Source organism: Canis aureus, chromosome 2, assembly GCF_053574225.1.
Source record: "Canis aureus isolate CA01 chromosome 2, VMU_Caureus_v.1.0, whole genome shotgun sequence".
NCBI lineage: Eukaryota > Metazoa > Chordata > Mammalia > Carnivora > Canidae > Canis > Canis aureus.
In genome coordinates this window covers 27529210-27545118 of record NC_135612.1, presented here as the reverse complement: position 1 = coordinate 27545118, position 15909 = coordinate 27529210, and the positions used below count along the sequence as shown (strand labels likewise).

The following is a 15909-nucleotide window of genomic DNA, read 5'->3' as shown; positions in this document are numbered from 1 at the left end:
GACTTACCACTCCCCACTCAGGCTTCAGGGTAACAGGGCCTGGGCACATGATAAGTGATTGATAGACATTTGTTTAATGGATGAATGAAGTAAATTCAGTTCAGGCGCAAGTATGCTTACAGAGACAATAACTTTACTGCTTGTTATAATGAATGTACATCTAAACCATCAATTCAGCCATCAAGTCAAATAAGATAAGCATATACACCCACCCCAGAATAATATTCTAGATACCAGTTGGGAATTACTTTCTCAATCATGGGACATGGTTTTTCATTAACTAACTGAAGCATAATTAGTTGTCAGTGAATATGTGGTTTAATGATTCTGGTGGGGCTAAAGATAGTACTTGCAGAGGGCCCTGGTCAGGTGGCAGGTCCTAAAATAACAACCAGTAAGGCTTGACAAGTTTCCAGAGGCCTCTTCCACCAGGACACTATTAAATAGCATGTGCGCAAATAGACCCCATCTGCTCCCTGCCCCTGCCCTCTTCTTTCTGAGGAACACATTGGGTGTTTTTTCACTTTTAGACATAATGGGGGAGGGCACTGTGACTTTGTATGTATTTTCTGCTTTTAACAACTGTTCAATTGCTTGGTTTTCTGAATCAATGATGCTTTTTCCTTTTTCTGATTCTCCATAATGTTGTCTAAGGCAGGTATTGAGAAGTGAAATAGTCACCAGAAGTAGAGGTGACCTAAAGAAAATCTTTGATTCTAACCCTTTTGCAGTATGTTTGTTAATAACAAACACAAAGAAAAATGAAGACAAACAAGCAAACAAATGGATTAAAAAACCCCTATCCTTCTGAGAATGAACAGGAAGGGTACTGTACTATTGTTCTCACAGACCATAATCCAGTGCACATCTCCTGGGAACAGGGCCCTGGCACTAGCACTCAGATTAGAAATTCTTTCATTAATAAGGAGGCTAATTTGTAACTATCCCCAAAGCCTCTCCAAATGGAGGCTGGAAAAATAAGCGGTTGTGTAATTTACCTGTGTAAATGCTCTAGGCCATGATATCAAGCAGATTAAAGAGAATAGAAAAGAGGCACAAAACTACTTCAGTTCCCCAGCAAGTTGAGAGAGCTCCATCTTCAAATCCAGCAAGTCTAGATGTGGTTAAACGGTTGGGCTGTTACCCACTGGCACTTAGACACTACTACAAGCACTTTTATTTTAATATACACAGGAGATTTAGAAATAGCAACTTTGGAAATTTTATTTGGCAATTAGAATTCTCTTTACTTGCTGGGATTAAGCTTGCCTCAAAAGATGCTGTCTTTTTTAGGAGTCTTCTGTTTCTATAACTTTAGTGGCTTTTGTAGGATGGCCATGTCCAAAATCATCACTCACCTTAAGTTTTCTGCTCTTCTTGATCTGCCAATTAGATAATTAGCATCCTTTGTATTATAGATTGGTTTAACATCATCTTAATCCTTATGTGCCCTATTAGGCAAAAGTTTATATAGAAAATAATATATTCTTAGAGACTCACTAACCACAAAATTAATCTATTTCAAAGAGCAATCTGGAAGGCATATATTGGAGAAAAGTTGACAAAGATAGAAGTAATTTGATAAAGTAATCTTAGTGGACCATGACCATTTTGTAAACCTACCTTGCTAACTCAGTGGTCACCAAAAGGAAAAAATAAGTAATTTGTTGATAATAAAAGATCATTTGCTACAGGATGAAATATGATGAGTTGTTTCGCATGTGGTCTTATATTATTTTTTTAGATTTTATTTATTTATTCATGAGAGATGCAGAGAGAGAGGCAGAGGGAGAAGCAGGCTCCCTACAGGGAGCCTGATGTGGGACTCGATCCCAAGACCCCAGGATCATGACCTGAGTCAAAGGCAGACACTCAACCACTGAGCCACCCAGAGGCCCCACAATCTTATATTTAAAATTATTTTTTTGTATTTAGATCCTTCTCTGGAATTAAAGGACTTCAGCTGAAAGTTAACCTCCAACCCAATGACAATTACTTTTTCTACGTGAAAGCCATCAATGCATTTGGGGCGAGCGAGCAGAGTGAAGCGGCCCTCATTTCCACCAGAGGTACTTTCTCCTTTACACACACACACACACCTATTTCCAAGCCTTTCCATTCCTTCTCTTTTACCACTTAGAGAAGACACACTAGAAGCCTCTTCTTAAAGCCCCAACCTCTTGGCAGTGCTGGGTTTTTGGCATGAGGATCCAAGATGAGTCAAAGACCAAGATGTTTCTTTCTTTTCTTTTCTTTTCTTTCTTTTTTTTTTTTTTTTTTTCTGATGCAAGGGGTTCTCAACCTTGGCTATGCATTAGCAATCAGCCAGGAGACTTAAAAAATACTGATACCCAGGCCCCACTCCTGGAGACCCTGATCTAATTGATCTGGAGGTGGTTTTTATGCCCCCAGCTGATTCTTGTTTGGCTAATGCCAATTTGCTATAATTAGTGGGTATGTTTTGAGTGTATTTTGGGGACAGTGAGATGGGAATATTCTTTTATTACACTGTAAACTCCATGAACAAGCTTCCAGTATTATTCTACTGTTTATTTTTGGTGCTTAGCACATAGGTTGTGCCAATTAATGTTTGTTGAATAAATGAATGGATAACTTAAGGAAGTGATAAAGCTGTTCAATGACATTTTGGAGAAAATAGCCAAATGATGCCAAGGAAAAATGCCTGGCTGTTCTCAATTATTGTGAAAAGAAGTGAGAAATGGAAAGGTGATCATTATCTTATCCTAAACCGAAGATGGGAGAAGATTGAGGGTGGTACATTAAGTGACTTGCTTAGCCAGTAAAAACTTGTGCACTACCTTGTTTGTGATGTGGTGAGGGCCCACCTGATGTTTATAAGAGAAGAAGACATGAGGGCTGCCTGCCCAGACATGTGTCCCCAGTCCCAATATGGCACCTGCATCTTCCCCTGTTAGAACCACTCCTTTAGCTTACCCCAGTGCATCTTCAGACTAGAAGAAGGTGCATATGAATCTCTGAAGGAGCTTGTGAAAGTGCAGATTCTGGTTCAGTAGGTCTGGGATGGGGCTGGAGATTCTGCATTTCTACCTAGTTTCCAGATGATGTAGACGCTGCTGGTCCAAGGAGCTCACTTTGCATAGCAGAGGGAGCTCTTGTCCAGAAGGCACACCAGCAGCGCCAGGAAGAGGTAAGTAGCCACTGGCATTCATACATGCCTTACAGTGGATGAGATCTTCAGCTTGTGGATCTGAAAACACTGATGCCAGGGGAGAGTAAGGTCTGAAATATGGTGCTTGACCCAGGGACAGCACTTACCGTCGTGGTAACACTCTAATCCTCTTTTCTTAACTGCAACAGGAACCCGATTTCTTCTGTTGAGAGAAACGGCTCATCCTGCCCTGCAGATTTCCTCAAATGGGACAGTGATCAGCTTCACTGAGAGGAGACGGCTGACAGAGTAAGTAGGAGGAGGCCCCTGATGGCCTCAGCAGTAGAGTCTTCTGAGTTGCCCTCTAGTGTGGCCTCAGCTGAGCGTATTTCTTGGTTTCAGGGACATGCCTGGAGGTACGGTATGGAATATCCATGTGAGCACTCCCATACGGTTAATTACAGTTCACCACTAGGAAAAAAGCGACAGTAGTTCATAAGTTGGAGCAAGTGTTAATATTCATATCGCAAACACAAGCACAGATGGTTTTGTTTAAAACAGGCTGCTTTCAGGTACCATCTCTGGTTTAATGAAAAAAAAAAAAAAAAGTCCAGGCTAATTCTGCTTTTATCTTCAATAGCAAACCAGGTTTTGTATCTGGCCACTTTAAAAGGAATAGAAGAGAATGACATTCTGTTGAGTTTCTGGTTCTGGCCACATGCAGGACTTTCATATTTTCAGACTTTTTTGTCCCTCCCCAGCCAGTAGCTGCCATGAAAAGGAGCATTAATGAGCTAAAAGCTGAAGGTATCATGGGAAGACTGTTTCATGATTTGTCAAGCAATCTCTCATGGCCATTTTAAGGATCAAAATGGTCACAGGGGAGAAAGCACATGAAATGCTTTGGAAGAGTGTAACACATGTGGGGGAGTACAGGCTGGTGTGGGTGCTGATGGTGCCCCGGTGTGGCTGCCAGCAAGCAAGCACTCCACACCACGCTGAGTTGCATGGTTCTGGTCTCGGGTTGCCATTCACCTGTGTGTGGCCCAGCTCAGGTGCCAGCTGCTCCTGGAAGTCTTCTCCGGGCCCTGGCCCCCTTTGATCTTTTCTGTGAAAAAGTCTGAGCACAAGTGGAGTCATTTGTCAGCCATTCCCCTCTTGAATAATCCTCAAGCAGCAGCCCTGTCTTCTGCCTCTTTGAATCTCATGGGGCCTGGAACATTGTAGGTGCCAAAAAAATATACAAATAAGTGAATTCAGGGGGGAAAAAAGATTTAAGAAGTAGATTGGGCTTTTCTGTCTTTTTTTGATTTTTCAAAAAATCAAAAAGAAAAATAGACTGGAAGTTGGTAAGAATTCATAGATAATAACTGATAATAACTATAATGTGTTTCATAGTATTTTATTTATTAGTAACCCCAAAATTCACTTATAAATATCAGGCAGCCAGGCAGTGCTCAGGGAGCAAGGGCCTGTGGCTATCAACCTCATTGGAAGGAGGTTGTTGGATAAAGACGTGAGAAAGTGAAATACATTCCTTTGCATTAATCATTTTCTCATCTGTTAAAAAGAAGAGGGTGCTGACTGAGTATTAACACTGTTTAAATTAAAAATGCTTCCTTGCTGTCTCAGCCGTTTCAAAGCAGAATTGAGCAACTCATGCAGACAAGGTCGCCCATCAGCAGTTGAAAGTGCTTGGGTTCACGGTGCCTGTTTTAAAAATAGCTAAGGTGAGACAAAAGGAGACCTTTCAATGACCTCTCGGGTGCTACAATCCAAGGAGGCCAGGTCCCAAAGACTGTTGACCACCACTTGTACAAAGCATACTCATCACACCTGGTCAGCTCTATACCTCACCGGCTGCCTTGCCTCCTAAGAGCTGCTCTCTGTGCCCAGCAAGGTCAGCAAACATGGGAGCTCACCGGTAAAGAAGATTTTGAAGACTCCTTCTCCACCCTACCCCCTCCCTACCTTCAAGGGTTTTTTTTAAGGTTTTATTTATGCATTCATGAGACACACACACACACATACACACACACACAGAGAGAGAGAGAGAGAGGCAGGGACCCAGGCAGAGGGAGAAGCAGGCTCCATGCAGGGAGCCCGACGTGGGACTCGATTCCGGGTCTCCAGGATCACACCCTGGGCTGAAGGCGGCGCTAAATTGCTGAGCCATCCGGACTGCCCTTTATCTTCAAGTTTTTTTTTTTTTTTTAAAGATTTTATTTATTTATTCATAGACACAGAGAGAGACAGAGACACAGGCAGAAGGAGAGGGAGAAGCAGGCTCCACGCAGGGAGCCCAATGTGGGACTCGATCCCGGGTCTCCAGGATCACACCCCAGGCTGCAGGCGGAGCCAAACCTCTGCGCCACCGGGGCTGCCCTATCTTCAAGTTTTAAAGAAAAATGTTGCAAGTTATGTTCTCTTGGAACTCCCCAGTGCCTCCCTCGTCTTTCCACACAATCCTTGAAAGCAGAGATGTGCCGTTTCTTCTTGTCCCACCACTATTCTGGTTATTTCCTGGTACTTAGCTCCCTCAGGAGATGCAGTGTGTACTCTACATACATGTTGTCTGTGGCAATGGGAGTATGTCAAATGCACATTGTGAGTCTGTGGAGTTCTGTGGCGATCGGGTCAAATTTGGGGGCGTAATGAACAAAGGGTGTCTTTAGTCAAATTCCAGCAGTTTCCAAGGATAGAGTCCTGCCTAAACTGTGCATGGCTTTGTGAATGGTGATGTTTATGAGATGAAAGCTGGTGATCCTGTGCTGGCTTAACTGGATCCACTTGGTCTGCAGAATCCCATCAGTGTTGGGCGAGGAGCTGCCTGCCTGTGGCCAGCATTACTGGGAAACCACAGTCACAGACTGCCCGGCTTACCGACTTGGCATCTGCTCCCACTCGGCTGTGCAGGCTGCTACCCTGGGACAAGGGGAGACTTCGTGGTACATGCACTGCTCTGAGCCACAGAGGTACGCTGGAGCCCTGTCCTCCCTTGTTGGTCAAAGTGTCACAAGTCAATGTGTAGGCAAGGGTCTCTGGGGCAACTAACAATAGCATCCTAGTTCCCTGCCCAAGTCTGAGCCAACAAAGAAAGAAAACAGAAGACTCAAATATATGAAGACCAAACTATTGCTCTGATTACTGAGGAAGCCCATTTTAGTGAATGTGGTTCATATGCAGGGGCAAGGACATTTCTTATACTGAGCCCTGTTAACAGACTTGTACGCACCCAGAGCTGGTAACAGACTTGTACGCACCCAGAGCACTCTGTTAACAGACTTGTATGCACCCAAGCCAGCTTCTGCGCCCTGCAGGACAGAGTTGGTCCCTGAAGAAACAAAGAAGGATGTGTGTCTCATTGAGAAGCTCATAGTCCAGAGACAGGGACCTCCAGGCCATGCATGGCCAAGTTTTCCTTCTGGACTCACCCCAGGGTGGGGGGAAGGGACAAGGGTCATACTAAAAAGCCCCCTCCACAGAGGAGTCAACAAAAATGAGGAAAGAAGTGAGTCCCCAGTACCTTCCCCTTACTGGTCTATATCAGGAATTGGCCACAGGAGCCCACAGGCCATACACGACTGCTTCCTGGTTTTATAAAATTTTATTAATAGTTTGATTGAAATACAGTTATACTCATTTGTTTACGTATTGTCTATGGCTGCTTTTGCAGTACAATGGCAGAACTGACCAGTTGTATTGGAGACCAAGTGACCCCCAAAGGCTAAAAATATTTACTGTCTGCCCCTTTACAGAAAAAGTTTGCTGAACCATACTAGTAGCTTTGTGTAGTTGGTTAATGTGATGAAGCCCCAACCTGTGTTAGTCTCAGAGAGATAAGGCAAGGACTGGATGATCTGAATATGCTCACAGGGTGGTCTTCATTAGAAATGTGACTTTAATCCTGGCCTTGTGCTCAACTAGCCTCCTTGTGGCTACTCACCACAAGTCATGAAGCCTTTGAGCATATCCCATAGGCCTCATCGATCTTGCCAGAGGAGAATGACACCTGGTCTGCTACATTTTTGGGTGGTAAGGATCACATGAAGTCAGGTACAAGGAAGAGCCTTGAAATTGTAAAGTATCATAAAAATATGAGGCATTATTCAAATGTAATGCTTTAAAAAGGAAGCCTCCGGTGCTCACCAGTTCCCAGAAAAAGGCCCACAGATTGGGATTTTGCATATCTCTGGCTGCACATTTCTCCCTGCATCCTACTTGACACAGTTTGATTTTCTGACATGGTTCATAAGGACACTATATCCAGAAGCTATTCAAAGTCACATTTCATCAAGTCAGAGCAATTATTATAATTGATGTTCATTGCTGCACAATGCTTAAGGACCTAACCCCTGCCCAGAGTGTAAAATCTCTCAATTCCAGAATTTATAATGAGCAGATTTAGAGCTGGAACCAGATATAGATTTCATGAAAATTTCCTTAGACACTTGAACCTTTAAAACCCCCAAACCAAAGACTAGCCTCCAGAAACAAATTCCTATACACTGGAGAACAGAATTATATCCTGTCAACAGGTTCGACAAGCTTGGTCTTCGGCACCTTCGGGCCCAGGGTAGGCTCTGTGGATTCAGGGAGGAAGAGTGTTCCCACCGGTGTGGTCACGGCGCAGAGACGTCAGGCCTCAAGTACTTTCACTGCATGTTTCATATAGAGTACCGCTGGTTTAGGCACCGTGGGAGCCACTGTGGCAGATCACTGCCTCTGTGTTCCACATTTCTGGTTTCATGATTTTAAACTAAATTGTATGACTCTTGATCCTGTTTGCATAGAATCCAAGCTTTAAGATGTCACAACGGGAAAGGAGAAATGGAAAGAGTCTGAAGACACAGAATCAGTTGGACTTCTTTCTGTCCATTCCTCCCTCGTTCACAGCCTCCTTACCTCCTCTGTTATTCCACCCCAGCCACCATGCCTGTACCTTCAGGGGGTGGCCTGCACCCACCTCACGCTCTCCTACGTGTCACAACTGGCAGATTTTTCTAGAACATCATTTTCATCATATCCCTTGCTTTTTTTGCCCCAAAATCTACAAACCTCTAGAGTGATGCCAGCACTCAGCTGGGACCACAGTAAAGAGAGGAATCCAGGAGTAAGGTGACCAGAAAGGGGGCTGCGGAGCCCTCAGAGGAGTAGCCACCAGGGCTCAAAGGGATCTGGACTCAGTCTGGGCCAATAGTGGGATTCACGGGACTGGACCACCTGAGCATGGGGACCCCAGTACAGCAGTTCAGAGTCACACAGGTGTCTAGAGTCAGGCTTCTAGATGATCTTTGAGCAGACACTGGCAGTCCAAGAGGGGGCAGTAAAAGCAGGGCAGGGAAACTGGCCTCAGGCAGCCAGCCTTGGTTTCAGGCCCGACTGTGGGTTTGGAGAAGAACTGATATGCTGGATAGGAAATGGAGGCAGAAGAAGGGCAGGGCACATTCGCAATGGAGCCAGGTCTTCAAGAGATGTCTCTCCTTCCTTGGCCTCTGTGGAGGGGATTGACTCAGGGACTGACTGGGGCTGGGCCTGTGAGCAGTGGGAGCCTTCTAAACAGGCTGAGGAAATGGCTCTTTTGGGCATTCAGAATCCTCTAGAACAGTGCTATGCAATCAAACATTCTGTTAAGGTAGATAAACGAGGTCACAGATGGCTGTTGAACACTTGAAATGTGACCAGTAGGACTGAAGAACTGGACAGTGAATTTTATTTAATTGTGATTAATTTTAATTTAAGTGGCCACATGTGGCCAGTGGCAATTGTGATGGATAGGCAGGTGTAGATCCTGGCCGCTGACTTACCTATTCAGGTCACGTCCTCAGAGTCACTCCCATGTCCTCTCCAAGCCGGTCAGGCAGTTGGTGACATCGCCCCTGACCTAGGGTCTTGCTCATTTTGCCGCCTGGCCATTGCTCCTGCTGCCCCTGCTGGCGCATCTCGCCCTCCCTCTTTCCCACCAGCCAGTTCAGACCCATGTGCTCCCACAGCCCTCCAAAAGCACCCCCGCCTGCACCGCTGCCCCCTGGCGCTGCCACCTGCAACCTTGTGTTCTCTGTAGCCCCCAGAGCTTCCAGATGTGCATCAGCCCCCCCGCGCAAGGCATCAAAGGTCCTTTAGCGTCGTGTGAGCCCTGCTTGCTTTCCCGTCTCCCAGAACCGCTGCCCTGTCACATGAGCTTTTAGTCTGCAGCAAAGTTGCCGACTTGCCATTCCCTAAACACACCTGTGCTGAAGCTTTTGGGCCTTGGAGACTGACACCATAGGCCTTAGAGGTCCTTGGCTCTCTGGCACACCAGAGTCACTCACTTGCCCCGAGGCTGGAGGCCCAGCCAGCCCCAGTGCTTCCACCCCTCACACTTACCATCCTCACAGACCTTTCCCTCGTCTCTTCTGTCTTTCATTTCTTCCCCTCCCCGCTTTCAGGACCCCAGCTCTGCTTCTGAGACTGCCAAGAGGAAACACCAAACTTAATGCTACTTTTTGCACCGAGCAATTTAGCTTCTTTTGTTTGGCAATACCCCCTTCCCAGCCTGGTCTGGAACCTTTCCTTTCACAGCCACATGGGTCCTCTGAGTGTGTTTATAAACACTTTCCCAGTCAGTGCCCTGCGATGGAGCCCCAGCCGGAGCTCACGTTTAAGTGATCAACAGTGTTTTCCTCGCTGGTTGGGAGGGCCTGGGTCCCCAAAGGGCAAGGAGAGTGTTCTGTGGTCCTTCAGATCCCCCCAGAGGCCAAGGAAAGTTCTGGACTCACAGATATGCCCAATGAATACTTGTTGTGTTAAATTTATTTGAATTGAAGAGAGAAGTGACAGGCAGCCCCCCACCCCCACCCCCCACCCCTGGGCTTCAAGGCTACAGAAAACAGGAGATGAAAAGGAAAGTAGGTTTGGGGTAGAGGGAGCCTATACAAAGGAAGAAGTTGGGCAAAAATAATGAAATTTTTTCTTAAACTTCTTAAAGGCCTTTATGTAAGTTACTTATAAATTTTTAAGCTGTAAAATTAATACATTTTATGGAAGGCAAGCCTGCAGTACTTTTTAAAATACATGGCAGCCTCAGAGGAGTTTTATTCAAAAGAATGACACACCATGAATGCGGTAGTTAAAACATGTGGGCAGCTGGGAAAGAATTAGAATGTTGAGAAAAATCACAAGGGAGGCATATGCTGGTTATTCTGGGACCGCCTCCTAATGTAGAAGGAGCAAAATTATTAAAAATGCTTGTCTGTTGGGATGAGCTCTGCATTTTAGCATCTAGGAGGGATCTGGTTAAAGGATCTGGGACAACATTATTGCAACTCACTATTGTGAAGTGAAATTAATGACTGAAACATTGGTTATCTCCAAGTGATTTTCGTCAAGATTTCCAGAGTTTAATTCCCTGTTCTGTTTCATTCCAGATACACGTTCTTCTACAGCGGCATCGTGAGCGATGTTCACGTGACTGAGCGTCCCACCAGGGTGGGCATTCTGCTGGACTACAACAACCAGAGGCTTCTCTTCATTAATGCTGAGAGTGGGCAGCTGCTCTTCATCATCAGGCACAAGTTTAATGAGGGTGTTCACCCTGCCTTTGCCCTGGAGAAACCTGGCAAATGTACTTTGCACCTGGGGATGGAGCCCCCAGATTCTGCAAGGCACAAGTGATCACTGGCTTTCAGAGTTCGCAAGGGCAATAATTCACATTTTGGGGGTCTATTGTTCTTTCCCTTGGGTGCTATGTATTATTCAAAACGTCTCCCACACATTCGCGCTAATGATAGCTACACACACAGCGATCAGCACATGAACAAAACCACCAAGGAAGCCTTGACTTTCTAGGTAGCTTGTGAGTCAAGAGGATGGAAAAACAACCTTCACCCTTTGCTTCCTATAAGTTTGAGTTCTTCCCTAAATTAAAAGGATTTATTCCCGAGTTGGGAACCACAACAGAGAAGGGCTCGTCCACCTGTTTTATTGGCAAAAAAAATCCTCGGAGGGACAGGTCTGAGCAAAGGGGAGGTTGTGTTCATCATCCGTCTCTGATGAGAAACATGTGCTTTTAGCAGAAGAGAGATGTCACCTCACTCCGCTAAAGTATCATGTTTTCGAATCATTAGAGAAGGTGTTTTAATTGCTCTAAGTTGATAACAAACTCTTTTGTAATAATATGTACCGTAGGACATGAGTCTCTTTTCCCTGAAATTTTAGATGTAGACAAGTGCTAGGCATTAGAAATTTCCATTTTGTTAAATAAATGCTTAGATCCCATAAAACAAACCATGTTGTATGAACTTCTTCTCTGTAACTTACGAGCCGGGCATCTGTGGATTGGGGCACATTGCAGAGTAAATGACCATCCTACTTGAGGGGCTTCTGCTATGGCTAATTTTCACCTAAGAATTTTACATATATCTTTTAAAAATCCAAACACTTTAATCCCATAGTTACAGTCAACTACAGGAAGCTGGGAATCTCTTTTTGCCAAAATGAAATGGTTGGTCATTTTTAGATACTATATTGAAATCTCTCGGAATCTTCCTAAAATATGTGTGCAAAGTTGATACATCTAGAAGGCATTTTGAGATGATTGCTCTTATTTTCTATAATGTAAATATTTTGATCTTATTTATAGTCTTTTTTAACACTACGGATTCATTTATTTCTCTTCCCGAATCAAGAAACAGTATCCTACTTTTAAGATCTATTCTAACTTCTATTGACTAACAGGTGGAAAATACAAATTGGGCCTATCACCCTAGTAGAGCGCCCTCAAAGCTATCATAACTCTGCTTTAAAATGAGAGCAGCTACTGGCAAGGTAGCTACTTAGTGAAATAGGAGGAGCAATTTACTGCTCTGTTGAGAATGTTATCTTCACTTTTGTCAAGCCTTAAAAGTGTTACCATCAGGTTCTGAGTCATCAGCAACCCATGGTCACTATTACTTTTTCGGTGAGAATGTCATGCAATTAAAAGCAGGAACAGTAGAGGCAACCTCATGAATTTTAGAATTTGTGCCAGTTTGGGTTTCTCTAAAAGCAGACCTGGAGATAAAGGTTTGGTGCTGGCTATTTACACAGGAAGTGATTCTGGGAGGCATACTGGGGGAAGTGGGGGAAATAAGACAGGAAGGGGGAAGAGCCAATAAATGACATGTTTTATGAGTGGGTTATTGCTACTGCGAGCAACTGGGATTCACTTGTACAGGGGGTACCCTGGAAACCACTCAGAACATGCCAGTGGCTGTCCAACCCTTGTTGGTTGAGGGTTGCCCGAGGGGGCATTAAGTTCCCATCCCCTACTTTTCCAGGCTGTGTCCCTTGCAAACACCTGTGGTCCTCAGAAAGCCCCGAGACAAAGGAAATGAGAAAGAAAAGCACCTGACATGGAGTTGTCAGTGGACAGCTGGTGCACTCAGGTGAGCCAGGGCCAAGTCGGGGGTGAATGGGACAGGGCACCAGCAGCATCTGCCATCAAATGGAAGCAGCTCTGGTGTTACAGGGAAAGGCACAATAATGGGAAGAGCTAAGTTTGAAGCTGGATTCAGCTCTTTGTAGGTGATAACTTTGGGCAACTCAGATTTTTTAGTTGTGCCTTTCTCTCAGGACAGTTGTAAAGATCAGGTTACTTATAAGCATGTGAAATGTCACAGCATTTTGTAATTTATAAAACACCAGGCAAGGGGCTCCAGAGACCCTCTGAGGCCAAGCCAGTGAGTGGTCCTCCTATCCCTGAGTACGTGGCAAGTAGATGGTGGAAGATAGGACTCTGGGGTCAGGAGATCATGTTTCAGTGGCCTTTATCCATTGACTGATGGAGTTCCTGGTTGGTCTCTAGAGAATTATTCCAGTGGAGACAAGCGAAGTGAAGTTCATGCTTTTTCCTTACATCCTCAAGCAATTCCTTCCTCCTTGGCTCTTCTCCTGAGTCTATTTTACCTCCTTCTTGCTCTTCCGCCTCACGTAACACAAACTCTCAGAGGGAGGAAAGGAAGTCAGCAAATTTTGTCAAAATTGCTCCTCTGGAAATCTGTCAGTGGTGCTTATTAGTTTAATAACATCTGTAGCACATGTGCGACCTCCTTTAATCTGCATCAGACCCTTGCACGGTAAAAATTGTTGCCATTTTGTAGATGAGGAAACCGACTAGACTCAGAGCAGTGAGATAACTAGTTCACACTCACGCCGGCAGGTGGCAGAGTGTGGATTTAGATACAGTTCAAATCCTCAGCCAGGAGAATAAAATGATGCTTCATTTTGTATCACAGATTGTTTTTTTTTCCTATGCTCGTGATGTGTGAAAATTACATGTGTGTGTATACGTACACACTCTCTCCCCCACGCGTACATATGCACACATACATTCACACATACTTCTTTTCTTCCCTTCTGAACTGACTTCCTTCCCAAACATGTTTTGTTGCCGATGCCGTCTTGTGTCTACCTTTGATTCTTTCTTCAGTACTGGTGACCTTAATTAGGATTCGAGAAAGTCAATAACATTTTGTTTGTGAAGAAAAGACTTTACTACATTAAACCACAGTGCTTCCTCTACGCGATATAGGGTCAAAATAAAGGAATTTGTGGGAAAAAGAAGAAGAAATGAGGATTAATACAATGGTCCTCTGTTTGCATACACACCTGGCAACCCTGGACAGATACAGTCTTTTTCAAAGGTATAAGCATTTTTCTACTGAAGCAAACCAGAATGCATTCCTGCTGGTTTTCTGGAGGTGCTTCCATAAAATGCAGCAGAGCTGAAGTATCGTACCACATCACATCCACTTACAACATTGTGTGTGTTAAGTACCAAACACTAACACTCTCCCATCAGAAGCATCCTTCTTCGGCTCCAGGGTGGCCTGTATTGGAAGCCACTCCTCGTCTTTCTTGTGTTAAGTACCCACCAATGATCTCAAGTGTTCAGTTGCTGAAAGAACTCACAGGACTCCAACACTTTATATTCACAGAAGGGCTTCATCACAGGCAAAGGCTATAGTAGAGCCGCACAGGGGAAGGTTAGGCATTGAGAGGGTCCTGGTATCTCAAGTGCAGCTTTGTTTGTGCTCCCGCTGTTGGGTTGCAAAGTATGTAGGTCATCTCCAGGCCTCAAACCCCCAGCAGTATGCGTGTGAGACATGGTGATACCAGAAGCCCGGGTTCTGTTTCTGGGGGTGTTGGGATAGTAAACTGGTGCCATGTGCACTTTCTAGCTGTACAACTAGCCCTAACCTTTGGAACTTGCTTCTTTGACTCCTGCAGGTTCCACCGAAACCAATGCAAGTCATAAATCCAATGATTATTACTAAATGATCCCGACAGACTGGTGGACCCATGGTTACAGAATGTCACTTATGTTTAGTTAATAGATTCCGTGACATTGTCCAAGAGTCAGTAGCTCTGTGGATATGCATGTGATCAATTAAGACCGGCAGAAATGAGCCCGTGCTAGGCACTTACTGCCCTGTGTTTCTGAGCTCAACTGCCGGGGAGTATTTCAGGAGTAATAATATTAAGAGCTGAGTGCCTCTGCCATCCCCTCATGTCCCTGATAGGATGACTGCTAGAGACTGATCCCACACATATCTCTGAGTTGAATGAAGCCGACACTGATCTCCAGCTCCCTTCCCAATGCAGGAAGAGGCACATTTTCTGGGCTTTTTTTCCCCCCGAGGAGCTCAACATCTCTCATGTAACTTTACTATCCTCAAAGTGTAGGTGGTGGTGCCCCTCTTTGTGCCTCTTTTTTGGTAACTCCCTTTCTGTGTTAAGTCTGCTTTTTGCAATCAATATTGATAATCTCAGGTCCCCCAACAGTATGTGAGCTATAAGAATGGCGTGAGAATAGATGGGGGAGGGGGTTAAGAATGTTTAACTCGGAGCAAAGATAATTAGGGAAGGAGGTAAGAGGTCTTCAAAGATACGAAAGAGTCATTCTGTGGGAGGAATTAGGCTTACTTTGGTTTTTATACCCAGGACTGGTGGGCAGTGCCAAGGTTGAGATATCATTTCAAGAGAAGCAAGAACACCCACCAGTGATGGCTGGCCCAGGAACATGCCTGCTTAGCAGTAATGAGCACTCAGAGTCAAGCTGAATACAGAGGCTCAGTAATGAGCACTCAGAGTCGACTGCCAGGGATACTAAAGAGAACATTCTTGCTTTGAGTTCTAGATGCACAGTTTTAAAACTGTGTTCCTGACATGCTGGGATTCCGCAGAGATGTCTGATGGCCACTGTGGGATCCAACGGGAAAGCCAAGTGGGTGTAACTTCTGACCCCTATCCTATTTGATCCCAGCAGCTCAATTTTGATCTGTTTTACACATGGTGTTCCATGTAATAATTAATTTGATAACAAGATTCTTATGATTAAGTAAGGTTTGAAAAGCAGATAACCATTGAGACTCAGGTCTGAATTCTATGATGCAGGGTGACCAAAAAGTCCCTAAATCTTCCAGTCTTTTTTTTTTTTTTTTTGCCAGTATTTTTTTTGTATATATATATTTTTTATTGGAGTTCGATTTGCCAACATACAGTATAACACCCAGTGCTCATCCTGTCAAGTACCTCCCCTCAGTGCCCATCACCCAGTCACCCCATCCCCTCGAAACTTCCAGTCTTTGAGTGCCTTTTCCTTCACTATCCAGTACTGTGGACTGTAAGAAATTCTGCTTCCTGCCCCAAATTTCCAAGAATATTTGTAGATGATTGCACTCTCCTGGTTGACATCTCTGACGTGCTTCTGAATTCTCCTCCATGACCTCTAGTCACCTCACTGTTACTTTTTCATGCTT

The 15909-nt window shown here is 44.6% G+C and overlaps 1 protein-coding gene across 1 annotated transcript in view; it reads left to right on the top strand.

Moving 5' to 3' along the window:
- Positions 1–11395, top strand: part of CMYA5 (cardiomyopathy associated 5) — an 89541-nt gene extending 78146 nt beyond the window's left edge. Inside the window, exons 10-13 of the mRNA XM_077866935.1 lie at positions 1936–2069; positions 3340–3439; positions 5932–6105; positions 10537–11395. Of these exons, the coding sequence (XP_077723061.1) occupies positions 1936–2069; positions 3340–3439; positions 5932–6105; positions 10537–10783 (655 nt within the window). The 3' untranslated portion in view covers positions 10784–11395. The remainder of the gene's footprint in view (positions 1–1935; positions 2070–3339; positions 3440–5931; positions 6106–10536) is intronic.
- The last annotated feature ends 4514 nt before the right edge of the window (positions 11396–15909 follow it).